The sequence below is a fragment of the Choloepus didactylus genome, chromosome 20, assembly GCF_015220235.1.
Source record: "Choloepus didactylus isolate mChoDid1 chromosome 20, mChoDid1.pri, whole genome shotgun sequence".
Lineage (NCBI taxonomy): Eukaryota > Metazoa > Chordata > Mammalia > Pilosa > Megalonychidae > Choloepus > Choloepus didactylus.
In genome coordinates, this window is record NC_051326.1 from 12,018,006 (window position 1) to 12,039,374 (window position 21,369).

A 21,369-nucleotide genomic window follows, 5' to 3' on the forward strand; every position below is an offset into this window, starting at 1 on the left:
AGACTTGAAAATCAGTACTTATTCACCCTTTCCCTTATAAATTCAAAACATCTGATGATTTATGAGGGTTCTAAACCTCAATTTAGAAAATGCCCCAGTTCTGAAAGATTTTACCCAATCACCACCACCCTTCAATTCTAACTTGCCTCAGCTTAACCTTACTACTCCCTCATCATGTAACCACAAAAGGAAATTTTCAAGAATGCTACTTTTAAGGAAATAGTTAATCCTGTCAAATATTTAATTTTCTGTCTATTAGAGACATCAAATGCATGCTACATTCTCCAGACTGCCTCCCACAGGCCACACACACACATATGCACTCACATGTGCACCATACACATACAGCCCTCAGAATAAGAAATGGTTAAATAAATGCCAGCTGACAAAAGCCAATAAAATGGGATTCGGTACTCAAAATATTTGCTGTTTGGAGGCTACAAATCTATCTAGGTTAGCATATACAATTGTGAATTTCTACATAAGATAAAGAATGTGTATTAAAAAATTCCTCATTAAAAAAATTACCAATCATTAAAATACGTGGGTACATTTGGGCCCTGAAATTATTTAACAAAGCCTTCCCCCCAAATGATAACTCATAATCTACCTCAAATCATTTATGAAGACTAAGAGATTCTAAGTCCACTTTTACCTTTATCTTTAAAGTTGATACTAATTTCTTTCAAGAATTTAGTGGTCTTTGTAAAGTCCATTAGGATTCATTATTTTTCATAACTAATACCTATTCTTATCAGTATTCAATTTTTCCTTCATATGAATGTTTCTAATTTTTTTTAAAGAATTTTGTTAATTTTTCCTTAGACACTCAAAAGAGGTTAGATTACAAAACTGAAGAAAACTATTTTTAACAATGTTGAACGTAAACATTTGGAAATGGATAGATAATAACACATTATTGTGAGTACAACTGATAGTGTTGAATTGTATGAGAATTAGTTGAAAGGGGAAGTTCAGAGCCATGAATGTCATCAGAAGGAAAAGCTAGAGGTTAAAATATGGGAATGTATAGCACAGTGAACCTAATGGTGGACGATGACTGTGATTTACACTACAAATATAAGTAAGTTCTTTCATAAACCAGTAGAAATGTATGACACTTTTACGAGGGGTTAATAACAGAGTGGTATATGGGAAAAAATGTACCTACTGCAAACTATGTACTATAGTTAACAGTAGTATCTTAATATTCTTTCATCAATAGTAACAAATGTACTACACCAATACTAGGGATCAACCATGGGAAGAAAGGGGGTATAGGATGTTTTGGGTTTCCTTTTACATTTTTTATTTTTGGAGTAATGAAAACGTTCTATAATGGATTGTGGTGATGAATGCACAACTATGTGATTACACTGTGAACCATGGATTGTATACTTTGAACTGACTATATGGTGAGAAAATATGTCAATAAAATTGCATTTTAAAAAAAATTAAAGGAAACATATTCTTAGGTTTGTGACATAAAAACAAATATAAACTTTCAATTAAATCCTGATTTTTATACTTAAGCTATCTAAAATATTTTTAACTACCAGCTTTCCTTAACATTTAATTCTTTTGACTCTAATAGGTCCAAGAGCATTATCTTTTCAGGCTACTGAGACACCAAAAGATTCTTATACTAACAGTGTAGAACTTATTTAGATGCCAAAATGAAATTAACTCAAAAAAGCTTTTAAAATCATGTGAACTGCTAATGTATCCTAACAAAACCAAATCAGTCAATTAGTAGTTATTTTTTTCCTTAAGCTTTTTATTTAAAATGTACTTAGTATTTTTATAACAAGGAGTATCATACTAGAAGCATAACTCTCAGTTTCTCCCCAAAAATTATTGAGGATTTTTTCACATAAAAGACATGACCAAGATTCAATCTGCACAAGATGCCCTCTAAGGAGATAGGATACAGGAAATCTAGTATACTATATATTCACACTTGAATAACTGTTAAATCATCTTTTAGTGAAAAGTCAAACTTAACACTGAAAGAACATTATTTAAAAAACATATCTAGGAAAAGCAGGCTGATTCATACTTTTAATAAATACAGAATATAGATTACAACAAGTAGAGCAAGTCTAGAATTGTAATTAAATGTCCGTATTCATTTTAAGTAATGCCATTATGCTATTGACCTGTTTTTATCTCACAGATGAATGGGGGAGGGGGCAGGAACAGACTATGATTCATGTATTTTCTATTTAACTGACAGAAAAAGCAAAATAAAACATTTAAAATAAAGTCGTATCTCTTAAGGAATATATTGCAGCAAGTACAGACCCCTCAGAGACTAGTAAATTTACAGGGTCTGTCAAAGTCTTTAGAAAATAACAAATACCTGAGAACTCAAATAATTCCTAACTCCTTTTGTTTTGTGCTTTAGTTTCTGGTGGAAGAGGGTGGGGTTGGGATGGGGAGGTGGAATTAACAGTAACAATCATCTTTGTTTTATTAAGACTATAGACTGTGTCATTCAAGATGACAAGTACAACTTAAACATGAATTGGCTGTCTCTTCCTTCAAGCAATTAGTTTTTCCATTAGTTTGTCAGCCACTAAAAATTACACCAAGTGATAAACATTCAATAGACATAACCCCCATTTTTTCCATTAAATAATAATAAATCCAGAACTTACCTACACAAAAATAAAATCAAAACATTTTTAAATACTTCAAGGAGGAAAGAAGACAAAAAACTGAATTTTTTTTATAGTTGGCATGTCATCAGTACTTCTACATCAAAGACTGGGGAGAACAGAAGCTAAAGATTCCGATTTCATGTTTAAGTCTTTTCTGTGCATGCCAACCCTATCTACATTAAATTATCACCATTTACCTTGAAACTGAGTAAATTAAGTTGTCCCAATAAACACTGAACCAAAGAGAAAATTTAAGTTGAAAAGACACTAACGGATGTAAAGTATTTCTTTGAAACAATTTAAATTTTATTAAATTTTAGTATATAAATTCAAGTGGAATATTAAATAATTTTAGAAAGGGGAGATTTCACTTTCAAATAAAAAATGTAATTCCGGCCATTTGAATTTTCAGGACTATAAATAAGTATGCAAACTCAAGACGTCCCACCAAAGTGCTTATTATTTTAGTAATAATTGTTTCTATTACTATATAACATATCTGTATAAAAGAAATGTTTTATTTTCTAGCATAGTTCAACAAAACAGAATTACACACAAAAACTATAAAATATAACATTTAATACAATTTATTTATAAGTATTTGAGACACTAATGGTTTTGTAAGAAAATCGGCATTAATAGGAGCCCTGGATCACAGCAAATAATTTATGAAAAAACAGTCAATGAGTCTCTCTTCTCACCTGGCCTGTCCAGTTGATATGTTCCATTCCTCTCGCTGACCAGTACTTCTTGATTTTGATTTGTCTTTGCAAACAGAATCTGGTTGCTTCAAAGTGCGTTTTGCTGGAGGCGACACATGACTATCACTTAAACTACCATCAGCTTCAGCCTTCTGAAAGACAAGATTAAAATGTATACTGTTATTCCTATTAAAACATATGAAATTCTTAATATTCTTGGATAATCAGAATATTATTTATTCAACCAAATAATTACTGAATGAATCACACTACAAAGCAAAAAAAAAAAAATAATAATAATCTCTTTCTATAGAAACAAAAAAGAAAATTAGAAAGATCAAATTTATAATCATAAAAATATTTAGTTTCCTTTTATTCTGAAATAGTTTCGCACCTACAAAAGAGCTGCGTGTGTGTGTATATCTTTTTCTGATACCGCTTCATCCCCTCCTAAATGTTCCACCAGGGTGTACCTCCTAAAACAAGAATACTTTCCTATATTACCTCCATACAACCCTTCCAAGAGGAAATCAACACTAATACAAGACAGATACAACCCAGAGACATTCAAATTTTACAAATGTTCCTTTCTGGTCCTATTCAGGAACACACATTGCACTTAGTTGTCAGATCTCCTCGATCTTCTTCAATCCGGAACAGTTCAGTCTTTAACTATCTCTCATGCCCTTGACTGTCTTAAAAAGTAGAGGCCTTTCAGTGTAGATGATTCTCAATCTGGATCTGAAGTTCCATAGCTAGATTCTGGATATACACATTCTTGGAAAGAATATGTGAATAGGATGGTAAGCTCCTATCAGGGAAATATACCTACCTTTCTCCTCACAGATGCTATCCTTGATCACCTGGCCTTGGGGGTCCCCAGGTTTCTCCACTACGAAGTCATAATTTTTCCCCTTGTATTTGATTAGTATTTTGGGGGGAGTTCTTCTTATAATTCACCAATATCCAGTTCCTCCTCAAAACCTCCACCTACCATGAATGGATCCTGCAGATAGCATTTTGAGTGAAGTACACCAGAAACAAAGGCAAACACTATAATGCCTCACTGATATGGATTAACTACAATGTGTAAACTCAGAATTGAATCTTAGAGCACAGCCTAACAGGGAAATGATTACTGTAATGGTCCCTAGATTGTAAGCTCTTACAGCAGTCAAATCTATTCCTTAATTATAATGGCTGTCTCCAAATCTGAGATGTTGATCCCTTGGTGTATAACCTGATTGGTCTCTGGAACATTGGGTATCTGCGTGACACCTGAAACTCAGAGCTAGAGCTCAGCAGATATGAATGTCAGTATTAATGCATATAGCAACTGTTTAAAAAAAAAAAAAAGCTGAAAAAGAGCGCAGGCTTCAATTAGAGATATGAATGAAGCAGATCTGGTTAAGACTAGGGCAAATCAGGCCAAAGGGTAAAGGGTGAAACTGACTGTGTGTTAAAACTTCAACTTCCATGTGAGACCAAGGGAAGAAATGTTTATTTGGTGTAGGATCTATATTTTCTAAACAATATAACTTCTATGTAGTCAGTTTGTTCAAACACCACAATTAATGGAACTTTGAATAGGAAGTGAGAAATAGCAGGTCTGTATAGGTTAGAGAGAAATAGCAACACATTCCAAAGTAATTTGGGCGGAGAATAAAAATACATATTCGGGAACCCCCCGAGGAGCTGGGAGAAGATGTGGAGAAGTTGGACTTCCTCACCTGGATTGTTGCTGATGTTCTCACAAACACTGGGGACTGAGCCCTCTGTTTTGGGGCTTGCCCCTATGAAGATTGTTACTGCAAAGGAGAGGCTAAACCTGCTTATAAATGTGCCTAAGAGTCTCCCTCTGAGTGCCTCTTTGTTGCTCAGATGTGGCCCTCTCTCTTTAACTAAGCCTCTTTGGCAGGTGATCTCACTGCCTTCCTCACTTTGTGGGACCTGACTCCCAGGGGTGTAAATCTCCCTGGCAAAACAGGATATGACTCCTGGGGATGAATCTGGACCCAGCATCATGGGACTGAGAACATCTTCTTGACCAAACGGGGGATGCAAAATGAAACAAAATAAAGTTTCAATGGCTGAGAGAATTCAAATGGAGTCGAGAGGTCACTCGGGTGGACATTCTTAGGCACTATAGATATTAACTTTTAGATTTCAATGTACTGCAATAGCTAGAAGTAAACACCTGAAACTATCAAACTCCAACCCAGTAGTCTGGACTCTTGAAGATGACTGTACAACAACGCAGTTTACAAGGGTTGACAGTATGATTGTGAAAACCTTGTGGATCACACTCCCTTTATCCAGAGTATGGATGGATGAGTAGATAAATTGGGACAAAAATTAAATGAAAAAGAGGGTGGGATGGGGGGGATGATTTGGGTGCTCTTTTTTATTTTTATTTTTTATTCTTATTCTGATTCTTTCTGGTATAAGGAAAATGTTCAAAAGTGGATTGGGGTGATGAATGCACAACTATATAATGATACTGTGAACAGTTGATTGTACACCATGGATGACTGTATGGTATGTGAATATATCTCAATAAAACTGAATTAAAAAAAAATAGACTGGGGTGATGAATGCATAACTGTATGATGGTACTGTGAACAGTTGATTGTGTATCATGGATGATTGTATGGTATGTGAATATATTTCAATAAAACTGAATTTAATGATAAAAAATTCTAGCAAGATATTAAGCTCATTAATTACAAAAACATACCTCTATTTCTCTTTCTTTCCACACAATACCAAGCAAAAGTAGCAAACAAGATTTTCACAAGTTTATTCAATAAATTAGTAAAAGGAATTAGTAAGGGAAACAAAAGTGGGCTCATGATCAAATAAGTTTGGAACTCAAAGACTAAATTAATTAAAGGATAGAACATTTTTACGTTTCTTGGTATATACTGCTAAACTGCTTTCTAGATCTTTAGCATTAAAAGTAATATATTTGTGTGGCCATCTCTTCATATTCTCATCAGTATATCAGTATGTGTGTGTGTACTGTTTGAGAATGTCCACCAGCTATCAACTAGAACTGTAAAACAGAGGAAAATTTAATAAATAAAGGAGAAAAAGTTGGGGGAACAATAAGGTCCAAGTTTCTTTGCTACAGGACCTCTAAGAGTCTTTACTATGTTCATACACAGTGTAAATCTCTAAGTATGAAATACAGTACATAACATTTCACACACTTATTTTACTAAGCTGTCTTTTCTCACAAAGCACCATAAGTACTGAAATTTCAAAAATACTATGGCAACAAGTACTATGTACTTTGAATCAAAGACAAAAAAAATTAAAATATTTGCAGTCTAGTAATTTTTTAAATGATCTGAGTACATAACTCTTTGACTATAAACCTAGATGACTTTGCATGTTTACTTACTGGCCATTTTCATATTTTACTGGCTTTTTCAGTTCCATTCAGGAGTGTCTCTCAAAATATTATACATACTACCTCATTCAGAAATAACCAGGATTTCTCATTAAAGAAACCTACCTTTGTATAGCCAGACTCTGGAGGTGGGACATTTTTAACACACGCCTCCAAACAATTCCTAGTACACTTAAGTGTGAGGAACTCTAGCATATAATATAGTTAAAATATAATATGAGGCACATCAACCTAATTGCTGCACTCTTGTCGTGGGAGGGTTCAATCATGACTGGGCTCTGCAAAGAGCCCTCAGAATAAACAGCATTAGAACAGGTTCCTCCCTCCAAAGAAATATAGGGATTTATGTAAAGCAAACAACCAAGACGCAAACAGGTTTAAAATAATTACTTCAGCACCATTTAATTAACTTCAAGCTTTGGGAAAGCTTTTACCTACAAATCTGATACTAATAGTTCAGCTTTAATAGGATGATCATAATGCTCAACCTTAACATTTTCATCTTCAAAGCATTTTACTAGCTAATTATAACCTAACCCTTAGAGGAGAGGAAAGGCGTCACCAGTTTCATGACAAAGATGTTTAACAGATTATGCAATCAAAATACAGTCATTTTGCAATCTGTCAGAACACAATCCAGGAATAGGAAAGACATCTCAGACTAAGAAAATAATTTCATTTAACAAACATTTACTGAGAGCAGGGGGGAAAAGTTCAAAATTTGTTTGAACTCAATTCACAATCCGTTGTGTTGACAACAGTCACCACCATGATACATGTTATCACAGTAAGTACTATAAGAGAAGTAATTCTCTGAAAGCCAAAAATGAGAAATGATTACTGCCAATAGGGGCCTTTTAAGGAAGACACCATAAATTATAGGAACTTTAAAAAGGGATCAAGTTTACTGTAAGAGTGAAAAGATATTTTGTAACAACATAATACTGGAGCACACAGAATGGTCAGAGGATCATGTTCAAGTATAAGATAACTTCCAAGAGAAGTATAGTAGTAATAGTGCTAAACGCTACAGAAAGGACAAGTATAATGAAAAGATAAAATCACCCCCACTGAGATGCCATTTTTCTCTAAATCTAGCTTTCTTAATGGCTATATAATGTTTTCAAATTTGCAAAATCATTTTCCCCCCCAAGTTTTAGTCTCTTTAACTATAACTCACCAGCTACCACAAACACTCACTACTATTCTGCCATAAAGCTCCTAAAATTATGCAAAAGAACCTGAGAATAATGAAGCAGAGAATTCATGCTGCTCTGGTTATCAATTATTTGACAAATTTATATTCAATAAATATTGACTGAGATGCTTAATGCAGGACACTGCCTTAGAAAAGGCTTGCTGGCCAGATTGGAATGTGGCAGATACCCTGAAAAGCAATATTTTAGCTACCTGTATTACTCTGTAGCACTTAAAACTGTAATTAAACACAGTGTAATTATCAAGCTTCTGTGTCTCCAAACAGAAAATATGCTCCACGAGAGCAGGAACCATATATGTCTTATTCACTACAGGATATCTGAAACCTGTAACTGTACCTTGCACATAGCAGAGGTGCATATTTAATGAATAAATGAATGACAAGGTCACAAGCCCAAAAAATAGTCATACAACTTTGCTATAAGACCAGATAAAATAAGAGCCGTTTTTTAAATAAAAGAAGCTCTATGTACTTTGTGATAAAAAGTAATTTCACCTTCTAGGGGAGTCAAAGAAAGCATCACAAATGAAGTAAAATTTGAGTTGGGTCTTGAAGAATAAATTTTTGGTTCTCTGAAGGGAGACTAAGATATTAAAAGTTGAGAGAACTTTATAAAAACAAAGGCATATGACACAAAAGCATAAAATAATAAGGGAAGAATACAGGGGAGCTGGATATGGGGAATATACTTAAAGATTACAACGGGAACATCATTTAGGGTCTTTCTATGGAATCTAAAGCCTGGACTTAAATCTAAAGACAAGAAGAATGTCCAAGCATAGCATTATAAAACGAGAAATTCGAGGAAATAAGCAGACCATGAGAGTAACTCAAGACTTGACAGCCTCAGCTAGAATTCTGATAATACAAAATAAAAAAAAACAATTTTGGAAAGAAGAATAAGTAGGTGTCTGGTGCTACAAGTGTCCAAAACAAGGAAATACGGGATGGTAGGTTTAAGAACTTGTTACTGTTGGGGGGTAAGGCGGTGTGTGTGACAGCGGTGTTGAGAGGGGAGATGTAATGATGAGTTCTGATTTGGCAAGTTAGGGCTGGAATTCTGGCCAGAAATCTAGGGAGATGTCTAACAGGCTATGGGCAGTGCAGCTCTGAGATGGAGTGAAATGAACTGATTTAAGAAAAGGTTCATAGGCTATAAACAGACTAATATACAGCATGAAAAAAATAAGCAGGCAGAAAACAGGAAAACAAATGCCTCCATTAAAGGAGTGAGCAAACAGAGGGAGTTGAACTTTGCTCCAAAGACTAAACAAAACAAAAGCTGATAAACCAGTGGATTTTGTAATTAGGAGGTTATAATTTCTACTGAGGGCACTTTCAGTGAAATGTAGGTGGAAATCACTAGGTGAAGAATTGAATGAGTGGTGAGAAAGTACAGGTTAATGACTATAGAGCTACTCTTTTAAGAAGTGTCATAATTAATAAGACAGTCTGAAAAGGTTACAAAATCAGGGAAGGAAAGGATTTTCTTTAAGATAAGATGACCTGGTTTGCTTCTAAATAGAAGAAAAGGAACTATAAAAGGGAGTGATTTTTTTTTTTTAATTTGAAAAGAGTAAGATAACTGATGAGAGAAAGATCGTCTAAGAGACAAGCAAGAGAAAACAAAACATTTTCCCCCAAGCTAGATGACAACTTTCCAATTTTCTTTATGAAAGTCTTTTTTGCCTATCTTTTATTTCTACAAGTACTCCTGTTTTCATGAGAAAGCTTAGGAGTGCAGTGGCTTTATTTGTAAAAAGAATGCACAGAGGCAGTGGTTACCATGACTGCAGAAAACAAAAATCACACTTCCAAGTATTTACTTAGGGTCAACCATTATTACACGAAGTCCTGAAACTGCAGGCACATAAAATGTCCTAAATTTTCCCTCAAACATCACAAGAACAATTGGTTTACTGGCTTAATATTTTTAAACAATCATTAAAAAAAAAAAAAAAAACAGAAAGGGAAAAAATAATTGGAAATGAGCAACTAACTGAAGAATTGTAAAAAGATACAGTCTATAATGACTTAAAACACATTTTTTTCTTTCTGAAAGATAATTTTTTTTAACCAGAAAATTCTACATTACTTAAATTGAGAAAGAGACATGTGGTACTGAAAAATGCCACAAACTCAGAAGTTGGACATAACCAGTGTTATACTGAATTTATATTGAATTGCTCCTGTTATTCAGAAGCTATTATTTACCTCATAAGACTGTGAGAAGAATTAGATGAGGTGATATAAGTAAGAAATGGTATATTTACAGTCTGACAGTGGATACAGTCTCAAGCAAGGAAACTCATTTGGCTTTGTGGGATTAAAATAACTTCATAAGCTTATTAATTATCTTCAATGATTAATTCCTTCCACAAACAAAATCTATTAAGCATCTAATGTCAGGTACTAGGCATACTTGATAAGACAGTCCCCTACTTTTAATGGAAGTCAAAACCTAACTCCTTAAATCAACCAGTAAAAAAGTGTATAAAAACTTCTGATACCCAGTACTGAGAATACTGGGGAGTGGGATAAAATTGAATTAGCCTCTTTGAAGAACAGCTTGGCAAAACCAAAAACATTTAAAATGTACATGCCCTTTCACCCAAATTCCAGTGCGAGGATTTGGGAGAAAGGTAATTTTCTGCTACATAACTTAAAATAATAAAAACATGAGACAACCTAATTGTCTACCAATAGGGGATGGTGAAATAAATTATGGTATATTGATACAATGGAATAGTAGACATCAAAAAGAACTGATAGAGAAGAATGTATATGATATATAGTTAGGTAGAAATATCAACTACCAGAAATAGCATATAGGGTGTGATTCCATTCATTAAAAATATATACATATACACAACCTACACATACATGTATCCTTGTGCAATGGCCTGGGAGGACGTACACCAGCTTTAACATTGGTTGTCCCTGGGAACAAAGAACTGGAGGAATTAGGGGTACAGGAAAAGGCCCTTTTAGTTTCTTTTGTGCACATCCATATTGCCTGAAGTACATAATATAATTTTTATATAAAAGTAATATAATTTTTATATAAAATTATATTAAAAAGTATAAAATTTATATAAAATTATATAAAAAAGTATAAAATTTTTATATAAAATTATATTAAAAAGTATAAAAAAGTATAAATTTTATATAAAATTATATAAAAAAGTAATATAATTTTTATATAAAAGTAAAATATTTGGCCAAAAGGTTAAAAACATGTAAAAGTAAAGTCAATGGTGTAGTGGAAAGAGCACCATGATAGTAAGAACATGGCTGTTTTATTACTCTTTTTATGATCATTGTTTGGCACATGATAGTTACTCAATTAAATAAATTTAAAAATTTAAAGAAAGAACTTTACATTTCCAGTTGAATTGCTGCTCCCAAATGATTGTATGTCCTTGGGCAAATATCACCCCTCCTCAATTCTCTCATCTAAAAATTTGGAGAAATAGTGAATAATTAAAAATGAAAAATAACTAAAATTTTATACTCAAAATTTTAACAAAAAAACTACCTATCAGCTCAAGAATCTGTACTGACAGGTTATCCTGCATTTGTGCAAATCTCTTTTAATGGAGCCTCTCCCATTGTTTCTGTGCATACATTTAAACTTCTTATAAATGTGGCATTGATTAGAAAGGTGTTTAGATTTACTCTGCTGGGCACTGATGTTCTGCTTTGTTTTTTGAAAGCACATGCCCTTACTAAACTTGCAGGTATACAACCACTATAGTCACCCTCAGGGTGAGCATGGGAATGCATGCCCAACACAAGAACACAGGCACAGAATCAGGGAGGGCCCTACACTTTGGCCTGGAACTATCCCCTAAGCTCATGGTATAGATAAGCCCTGAAGGAGAACATTCACAAAGGTCAGTGAGCAAAGACGGGGAAACTGGGAAAGGTGTCTTCTCTTTTTTCCTGGTTAGTTCCTGGAATTCAAGGAAAGCTGTGTCATAACATTAGCTGGATACAAGCTTAAGGAACAGGCACCTCAGAGTCTAAATTCCAGTGATAACACACTAAAATATCAAAATGTCCAGGTTTCAACAAAAAGTTACATATCATACAAGGAAAAACAAAGCAAGGCCCAGACAAAGAGAAAAGTAAAGCACTAGAAACCATCAATAAGGAAAACAAGACCTGGGACATACCAAAAATTTAAAAAGTGGTCTTAAAGATGCCCAAAAAGCTAAAGGAAAACATGGACAAAGAACTAAAGAAAATCAGGGAAAAAACACAAAGAAACACAAAGAGAGTATCAATAGATATAAACTACGAAAAGGAACCACAGTAGAAGACCAGAGTAAGAGAAATTAAAAATTCCTTAGAGGGGGAGTGTTGCTTATGTTCTCATAAACATCTAGGACTGACGGTTTGGTATGCCAAGCCCTCTATCTTGGGGCTTGCCCTTATGACGCTCGTCACTGCCAAGGAGAGGCTAAACCTGCTTATTATTGCACCTAAGAGACTCAGATGTGGTCCTCTCTTTCTAGCTAAGCCAACTCAGCAGGTGAACTCACTGCCCTCCACCCTACGTGGGACATGACTCCCAGGGTGTAAATCTCCCTGGCAACACAGGATATGACTCCTAGGGATGAATCCAGACCCGACATCGTGGGATTGAGAACATCTTCTTGACCAAATGGGGATGCAAAATGAAAGGAAATAAAGCTTCGGTGGCTGAGAGATTTCAAATGAAGTCAAGAGGTCACTCTGGTGGACATTCTTACGCACTATATACATAACACTTTTTAGGTTTTATTGTATTGGAATAGCTAGAAGTAAATACCTGAAACTACCCAACTCCAACCCAGTAGCCTTAACTCTTGAAGACTACTGTATAACAATGTAGCTTATAAAGGGTGACAGTGTGATTGTGAAAACCTTGGGGATCGCACTCTCTTTATCCCATGTATGGATGGATGAGTAGAAAAATGGGAACAAAAATGAAATGAAAAATAGGTGGGGTGGGGGGGATGATTTAGGTGTGCTTTTTACTTTTATTTTTTATTCTTATTCTGATTCTTTCTGATGTAAGGAAAATGTTCAAAAATAGATTGGGGTGATGAATGAATAACTGTATGATGGTAGTGTGAACAGTTGGTTGTACACCATGGATGACTGTATGGTATGTGAATATATTTCAACCTTAAAGAGGTTCAACCACAGATTGGAGCTGGCAGAAGAATCAAAGAACTTGAAGATAAGACAACTGCCATCATACATTCTGAGGAGCAGAAAGAGTAAAGAATGGAGAAAAGTGAACAGAGCCTGAGGAATCAGTGGACACCACCAAGCATACCAATATCCACATTGTGGAAATCCCAGGAGAAGAAAGATAGAAAGGGGCTGAAAGGATTTCCAAATACATAACGGCTAAAAATGTCCCAAAGTTACCAAAAGCCATGAATATACACATCCAAGATGCTCAACAGATTCAAACAGGATAAAACCAAATAGACCCATGCCACAGCATATCATCATCAAGTTGTTGAAAGTCAGAGGATTCTGAAAGCCATAAGACAGAAGCAACATATCATGTAAAAGGGAACCTCAATAAGATTAAGTACTGATAGAGGGAAAAAAGCAATGGGATGGCATATTTAAAGTGCTGAAAGCAAAGAACTGACAACCAAGAATTTCATACTCAGCAAAAGCATCTTTCAAAAATGAGAGAGAGATTAAGATTCTGAGTCAAACAAAAGCTGAGGGAGTTTGTCACCATTAGACCAGCCCTGCAAGTGATGCTAAAGGGAGTTCTGCAGGTTGAAAGGACAATAGGCAATAGATCAAAGCTGCATGAAGAGATAAAGTTCTCCAGTGAGGGTAATGATATGGGTAAATGCAAATGCCAGTACTATTTTAGTTTTGGTTTGTAAATCCACTTTTTGCTTCCTACAGGATCTAAAAGACAAATGCACAAAACATAATGATAAATAAGTGGTTTTGTACTCATAATGTATAAACATGTAAAATGTGACAAGAACTACATAAAGGTGGGGGAGAGAGGTATAGGAACATAGTTTGTGTATACTATTGAATTTAAGCTGGTATCAATATAAATAAGGTTGTTATACATTTAGAATGTTAAATTTAAGCCCCATGGTAACACAAAGAAAATACTGGAGGACATGTAAGCACCTAGAGACAGAAATTAGAGTCGAGGTCGCCCGGGGCAAGATGCAGGGGGAGTGGGGATTTAACATTCGATGAATGTAGGGTTTCTGTTTGGGGAAATGGGAAAGTTTTAGTAATAGAAGATGGTGAAGGACCACAAAATTGTGAATGAGATTAATCACCCTGAATGGTATGTTTGGGAGTGGTTGAGATAAGAAAGTTTATACTGTATATATGTTCCCACAAGTCACAAAGTGAGAGAGAGAGGAGAGAGAGAGAGAGAGAGAGAGAGAGAGAGCGAGCACAACTAAAGAGACAATGATAATTAAATGCTATACATGATCCTAGATGGGATCTCGCAAAGGAGAAGAAAAGGCTCAAAGGGTCACTATTAGAATAGATAAAAAAAATTGGAATATATACCACATAAGCTTTATGTCATTTAAATTTCTTGAACTTGATACTGCAGTTAAGGAAGTTACATATGTAAATATCCTTGCTCCTAGGAAATGTGCAGGGCAGTACCAATTGTTCAAGGAGTATGATAAATACAACCTGCACTCAAATGTTCAGAAAACTGATAGACTGACAGACATATAGGTAGGTAGGTAGGTGGGTGGATGGGTGCGTGGGTGGGTGGGTGGATGGGTGGGTGGATGGATGGATGGATGGGTAGATACAGCAAATGTGGCCAAATGTTAAAATTGGTGCATCTGGGTATCTCAGGGGTTAGGAGTATGCTGGAATCTTCTGTATGGGGTATGTATTATCTTTCTAACTCTAAGTTTGAAAGTATTTCAAAATTAAAAAAAAAAATTTAAGTGTGCCTTAAGGACAAAGCCCATTAAAACAACTGCCAGATAATTTATCATCCAGAGGTATTATATAGAGTGGCAGGGGTGCTGAACAATTACGTTGGAACAAGAATAAATTGTGATTGGGACAGGCAAACCAAGACTGTCAGAGGTAAATCAAGACATTTGGCTAACCCACCTATTAACCACTATTCTCTGTAACCTAGGAATATTTTTATTTAAAATTAAAAAAAAAAAAAACACTATTTTGCTTTTTAACTATGTTAGTTTCCCAGACATCAGATGATTGGTGAAATGTAAACTACAAAATATGCTAAAACACTTACATAAATTATTTAGGCATTATCATCATTCTTCAACATAATGACTTACAAACTAATTAAATTACATTAACAAGTAAAGCTTTGTAGCATAACTTTGTAACTTCTGTTACAGTCTCAATCTGAGATTTCTGACTGAAAAATTCTTCCAAAAGTACATAAAGCTCAAACTGAAAGAGCTGAAATCTACAGAGTAAACACTGTGCAAAATTGTAAAATAGGAAAAAATTTTACGCAGAGAGTTCATTGACTCAGTGTCTTGTCAAAGATCAAATATATTCTTAACTGATTCATATTCTCTTGGGGAGAAAAGATATTCACTAATGATAAAGTGGGTTTTAAATATATAATATAACAAGTGAATAAATAATGTAACAAGTGAATATATTAATTAAAGAAGTTTAATTTCTGTGAAATTAGATTTCTACTCTAAAAGAAAACACAATGACTGGAGAATAGACAAGTTTTTCAAGTAACTTCTAAATGTAAGTCCAAAAATAGGTACCAAACATCAGACTTCCTCAATCTTTCTCAAATACTGAAAATCCTGACCACAAAACCAGATCTCAATGAAGCCACTAATCATATAACATGCAGGTAGTTGTCTGGCACATAAAAATTTCCTTCTAACCATTGGTTCATTTAAAATCTCTACGGTAATATCCCACTTTTTTCCCCTTCATTCTAAATTTGCCCAAAAATGAGGTATTAAAAACCTTAAAGGCCTAAAAGGAGACAAAAATAGGGGGTCAACTTCAAATATTAAACAAAACAAGCAATTTTTAAGGTGCTTCCAGCCCTCTCCAAAACCCATGCAAGGAAAGTGAATATGGAAGCAGCAGACCTAGTAATGCTGCTAAATTATCTCAACAAACATAGATGAGGAGGCAACAGACCTGAAAAAAGGTTATTTTAAAATAACACATTACCATAGCATGTTACTACCTAACATGCTTTTTGTTGTTGTTCTCCACCTACTTCATCCCAAACACTGTGCTAAATGCTGGGGATGTGAGCAAGCAACAGTGTATGACATACTAGGAGTGCACCACACAACTCCAGGGAGTACCATTCACAAAGACTTCAGTGTGAACAGTGCCTCCCTGACTTTTGCAACGTGGCAAAACAGTGAACCAAAGAGACAGAAATATTTGCCTACATGGAACTTACATTTTAATGCAGTAGCTGCTTAATAATTATTTATTGAATAAATGAATGAAGGAAGGAACACGGTAACCTCTCCAATGAAAGCTAGGCTCTCAAATACCTATAAGTTCCTGTTGGGCAAAATTAGAAAACATATCATTTTATAAGTAGCTGAAGCACCACTGCTTAAGGGATCCTAGTTTGGGTCCCAGAATACAGATATAAACTAGTAATGCTTAACATGTTTAACTCAATAGCATATATCTTCATATATAAATATGTTATATGTCTTTTTTTTTAAAGAGAAGTTGTAGGTTTACAGAAAAATCATGCATAAGATACAGAGTTTCCATATACCACCTTATTAGTAACATCTTGCATTAATGTGGCACATTTGTTGCAACTGACACATTGTCCGTATGAGGTTTAAAATCCAAATTTTTTTTTCAAATGGAAATCACTTATCTCCCCTTTGAGACAGATAGATTCCCAGAGCATAACAGAAAATGTACAACCTGAGAAATTAATATCACCAAGCAGAGGCAAAGACGGCAGCACAGGAACACCTCTGTTGGACACCACAAGGCACTAAACTTGGTCTCCTTATAGGAATTTTCCCCCCAAAGGCTATCTTTAAAATATTAGGAAGCAAAATATTACAATAATGATCTCTGAGCAATATGTCTGCTCTTCACACTTGAAATAAGATGGCAAGCAATCACTAAAAACCACCATCCTGTATTTCATACCCCTACAGGCCACTATTCCCACTTTCAGTCCCTTTACAGTCTTAGACAACACAACTCCATATAGTCAGGTAGAAGTTATACACATTGTATATAACAGCTACTTTCATCAGTTCTTCAGATATCACTTCAGAAACTACTAAACAGCATCAGAGTAGTGATAAGCAAAACAAAGAAATAAAGATGATATACAATGGAGAAGACAATCCATACTACTTATTACCTATTTTGTCTTCTACAAACCATTTAACTCCTCCAGCAATTCAATTTTTCCTCAGCTGTAAAATGAGGGGAAGGATTATCACCAGCCTCATAGGGTTGTTGCAGGAGTTAAATGAAACAGCATTAAACAATATCTGACGTATATAAGATATTAAATAAACCTTAGTTTACTCTTCTCCTTATTAAGCTACCACCAAATGGGCAGAAGGGCAAATGCAACAAGTAAATATAGCAAAAGTGAAGACTATGGATATGAAAATAATTTAAAATAAGGAGGCATATTTTCCATTCATTCATTCATTCAAAAAGATTGAGCACTATGTCTGACAGGCACTGCTGTAGGCACTCGAAATACACAACAGCTGCAACAGTTACTGTCTTTAAAGAACATCAAAAAAGCAGTTCTACTGAAACATTCAGTGCATAAAGCATTAGGACTCTTATCACACTGAATATCTATGTCATTCATTTGCCCTACCTTGAACTGACTGATTTTGTTAGTACTTTTCCATATGCACACGATGTACCTACTCAATCCTGAAGGTAGGGACTGTGTTTTATTTATCCTCTATTCTCAAGACACAATAATTTCACAAAACAGATCAGCTCTTCAATATGCTATTCATTTATTCATTTAACCGATATTCCCTGAGCATTTTCCATGTGGCACACTCACTGGGCACTGGGAAGACAGCAGTTGGGAAGGGGGCATGCAGGGAAGTGCCTATACTCATAGACCTTATTGCCTACTCTAATAGAAGAGCCTGGGAGAGAAAGACCTCAATCAAAGGAATATATCCTACGTTCAGATAAAATTACAGTAACAGTCTAAAAATGAAAAAATAATCTAATACCAAAACACTGATAATTAAAAAATTTAGGATCTGAGAGCAGCACATACTCAAACTACCTAAAAAATTAATATATATTATAACCTATTAGATTTAATGTAGATGTTTTTGCAATCTTTGATGTAACCCACATACAATATTTACCTCTCTAAAAATGTCTAGGATATATTTAAATAAAGTTAATACATTTTATGTTTTTCCCCCTAACTTTGTACTTCCATAAACCTTTTTACCCAAAACCCAAAGCACTTTTTACTTAGTAACTCATTTTTCACAGAATGCCCCTGGGGAGTGCAAGAAATATAAAATATTCCTATTACAAGACCAAAAACCCAAATACCAAGAAATCAACTCAATAATGTACAGAAATGAAACTTCACTATTTGTCTGAAAGAAATGCCAAATGCACAAGTGAAAGCTATATACCACTTTTCTGAGGCAGATCCTTTAAATCAGGTAAAGACACTGGTTAGGCTCCTTAGTTCTCAGAACAAATGGGAATCTTATCAGCCATCCAGCTGATTTCCATAGTTTATGGATCTATATATAATAAGATATTTAGGAGACATGCAATCAAGGACCTACCAAATAACTTTAAAATTTATTATTTTAATAAAGTTATTTGTCAGGGAAAATGATTTAAGGAATTCATATGCATGCACATCTACAGATGTTGTTTCATCCATGAGATAAACAACCAAAAAGTGTGCATTTCTGGACTAAATAAATGATCAGTAACTGAATTTTCTAAAGTTGCATTTCCAGTTTGCTACCAGATATAGCCCTATGAACTTCACACCTCCACTTCTGGTTCAAAGCTGCAACAGACAACACTGTTTTCCACATTACTCAATTATCTCCTACACTGTACTCCATGTGAGAACTATTTCTTAAATTGATATTAGGAACAATTTGCTCTACTCTAAGGAACTCGTATTTTTTTCCCTACTCCTCTGAGAGTTATGTATATTATTACATTTCTCTCTCACATAGTATTTGCTTTATATTGGCAAATAGCACATGAAAAAGGGAAGTATGGAGTGATAAAACAGCATATTAAAGAAGGACCCAGGAATTTTTTTAACTAAAATTAAAATAAAGTAACTTTACCTATAAAGTTACTCAAAATACTTTCTTTGAACCTCAAAACAAAAACATGTATTCTGAAAGAGACAATGACCACTTCAAAAAGCCCAAAAACTAGTGACAAAGCCAGAAGTATCAGAAAACAGGCCTAACAAGCAGAGGCAGGAAAAGAGTTTGAAATATTTTTCAAAGATTGCTGTCCAGTTCTGAGTACAATATCAGGTTGTTTGTTGAGAGTGACACACTGGTGGAGCAAATAAATGCTAATTCCTGGTGTTCAGATTAATAGAGGGATAAGCTTTATGCATGTTTAAAAAAAAAACCTACAATATGTAGGACTAATTGCAAAAGTAAGTGCATCACAATGCAATTCAGCTTGACACTATGAAAGTGTGGCCACGAGAAAATCATTCCAATAACACTCAAAATGTATCATACGTTAATACCCCTATTCTACACATACACTACCTGGGGAAAAGGCAAAACTAGAAGAGCTCTTGGAGCTATGGCTTTCTGGAGCAAATTAAATGTCTCTAGATACGGCGAAGGAAATAATCTAAAAAGAGTCAGCGGGAAAGGAGGAAAAAAATCAGCATCATCAAGGGTAGGTAAGTGAACAACAAAGCACAAAAGCAGAAATAGGGGAAACCCTTCAATTATATGTCAAACAGAGACGAATACATTTCTTCCTACGAAAAAAGGTCTTCTGAATCAACAGCATGAGCAACCCATTTTCCATGGAGTAAAGACTTTAAAGACACTAGAAAATGTCTACTGAAGACCCCATAGACACAGAGGGTGCCTTACACACACCAGAAAGGCTGAATTAGGAGTGTAAAATATCTGTAAAATAAAACCAACTTGAGAGGAAGTTTGTACCACATTCAAATCAACCCACTTCAGAAATATACAGCTCATAAATACATAGTTCACAAACTTAATTCAGTAGAATTGTAACTTATCCTCTTCTAAAGGACCGAACACTATACAAGATTAGTAAATTTATTAAATCTATCAGAGAAAGCCATCAGATCATTCCATCATCTACCACAGTCATTACACAAGATGTTCTTAAAACTGAAAAAAAAAAAAAAAACACAAGTATTTCAAAGTAGATCTTCATTAGCCTGTTGTTTATGGTCTTAAAACATTTTAAAAGGGTCCTTAGAACAAAGTTTCATTAGCATCCTTTTAGAAGAAATCCTGTTATCTTTCATTCTTCTGGCAATTTAAAAGCTACCAAATGTTCATTTCTATATTAGATTATTGATTCCTCGCCTTTTAACAGCTGCTTGACAAATTACCTCACCTCATTCCTCAGGGGGTAAGGACAGCATGATATCCATGAATTCAAAAATGGGACCACAAACTGATCAGTGACAGATGAGCTAATTGCTTCAGATGAGTTAGACATGGCTTTAATAGAGTAGACATGCATAGCATGCTACAATTAAATGCTTACATTCTAAATATTTTATTTGTACTTAAGTGGGCAGAGCTTTTCTTAAATATACTTCTATTTTAAAATATATGATAGATTCAGAAAGTCAAGAAGCTTGTACATCTTTAGATTAGTTTTTACAGAAAGCCTTGTCTTCAGAATATTTATTCTGAATAGAATGCACACCTTTCAGATTTAGCTCTTATTTCACAAAATAGTCACAAAATAGTCTACTATACAGACTGAGTTTTAAAAAGTTTCCATTTTTTTAGCAAAATAAAAACCAAAAATACTTTTAGAGATACAATAAATATATTTCATGTAAAGGTAAAAATGTTTCCGTTATATTTGCCTAGATTCATTCTCTGATTTATGACAGAATATAAGACACAAAAAGAAAAAGCAAACATCTTGTAGACACTCCAGAACATTAAAAAAAAAAAATGCTTTCTCCCCCATAAGAATAACGAAATGGTGTGAATTTAAAGGGGCATTTTAGATGAATAACATTGTTCAGCCAAATTACTCTTGGTAAGTGAGCTTCCTTCTAGACAGAAGCAGTAGACATTTTTCTGATTTCAAGATTAATTCTTATAATAG

General features: G+C 34.5%; 1 protein-coding gene across 7 annotated transcripts in view; it reads right to left on the reverse strand.

Moving 5' to 3' along the window:
• The window catches only part of ATAD2B (ATPase family AAA domain containing 2B), a 207,189-nt gene that overhangs the window by 177,757 nt on the left and 8,063 nt on the right, over positions 1–21,369 (reverse strand). For 6 of the 7 annotated variants that reach the window (XM_037812951.1, XM_037812948.1, XM_037812949.1 and 3 more), the window contains exon 2: positions 3,365–3,516. Coding sequence is in view for 5 of the 7 variants with exons in the window: in XM_037812948.1 (XP_037668876.1) it covers positions 3,365–3,516 (152 nt within the window). In the remaining 2 variants the exon portion in view is untranslated. Of the gene's footprint in view, positions 1–3,364; positions 3,517–11,380; positions 11,455–16,447; positions 20,973–21,369 lie in introns of those variants that run through there. The other variant, XM_037812950.1, reaches the window with a different exon arrangement.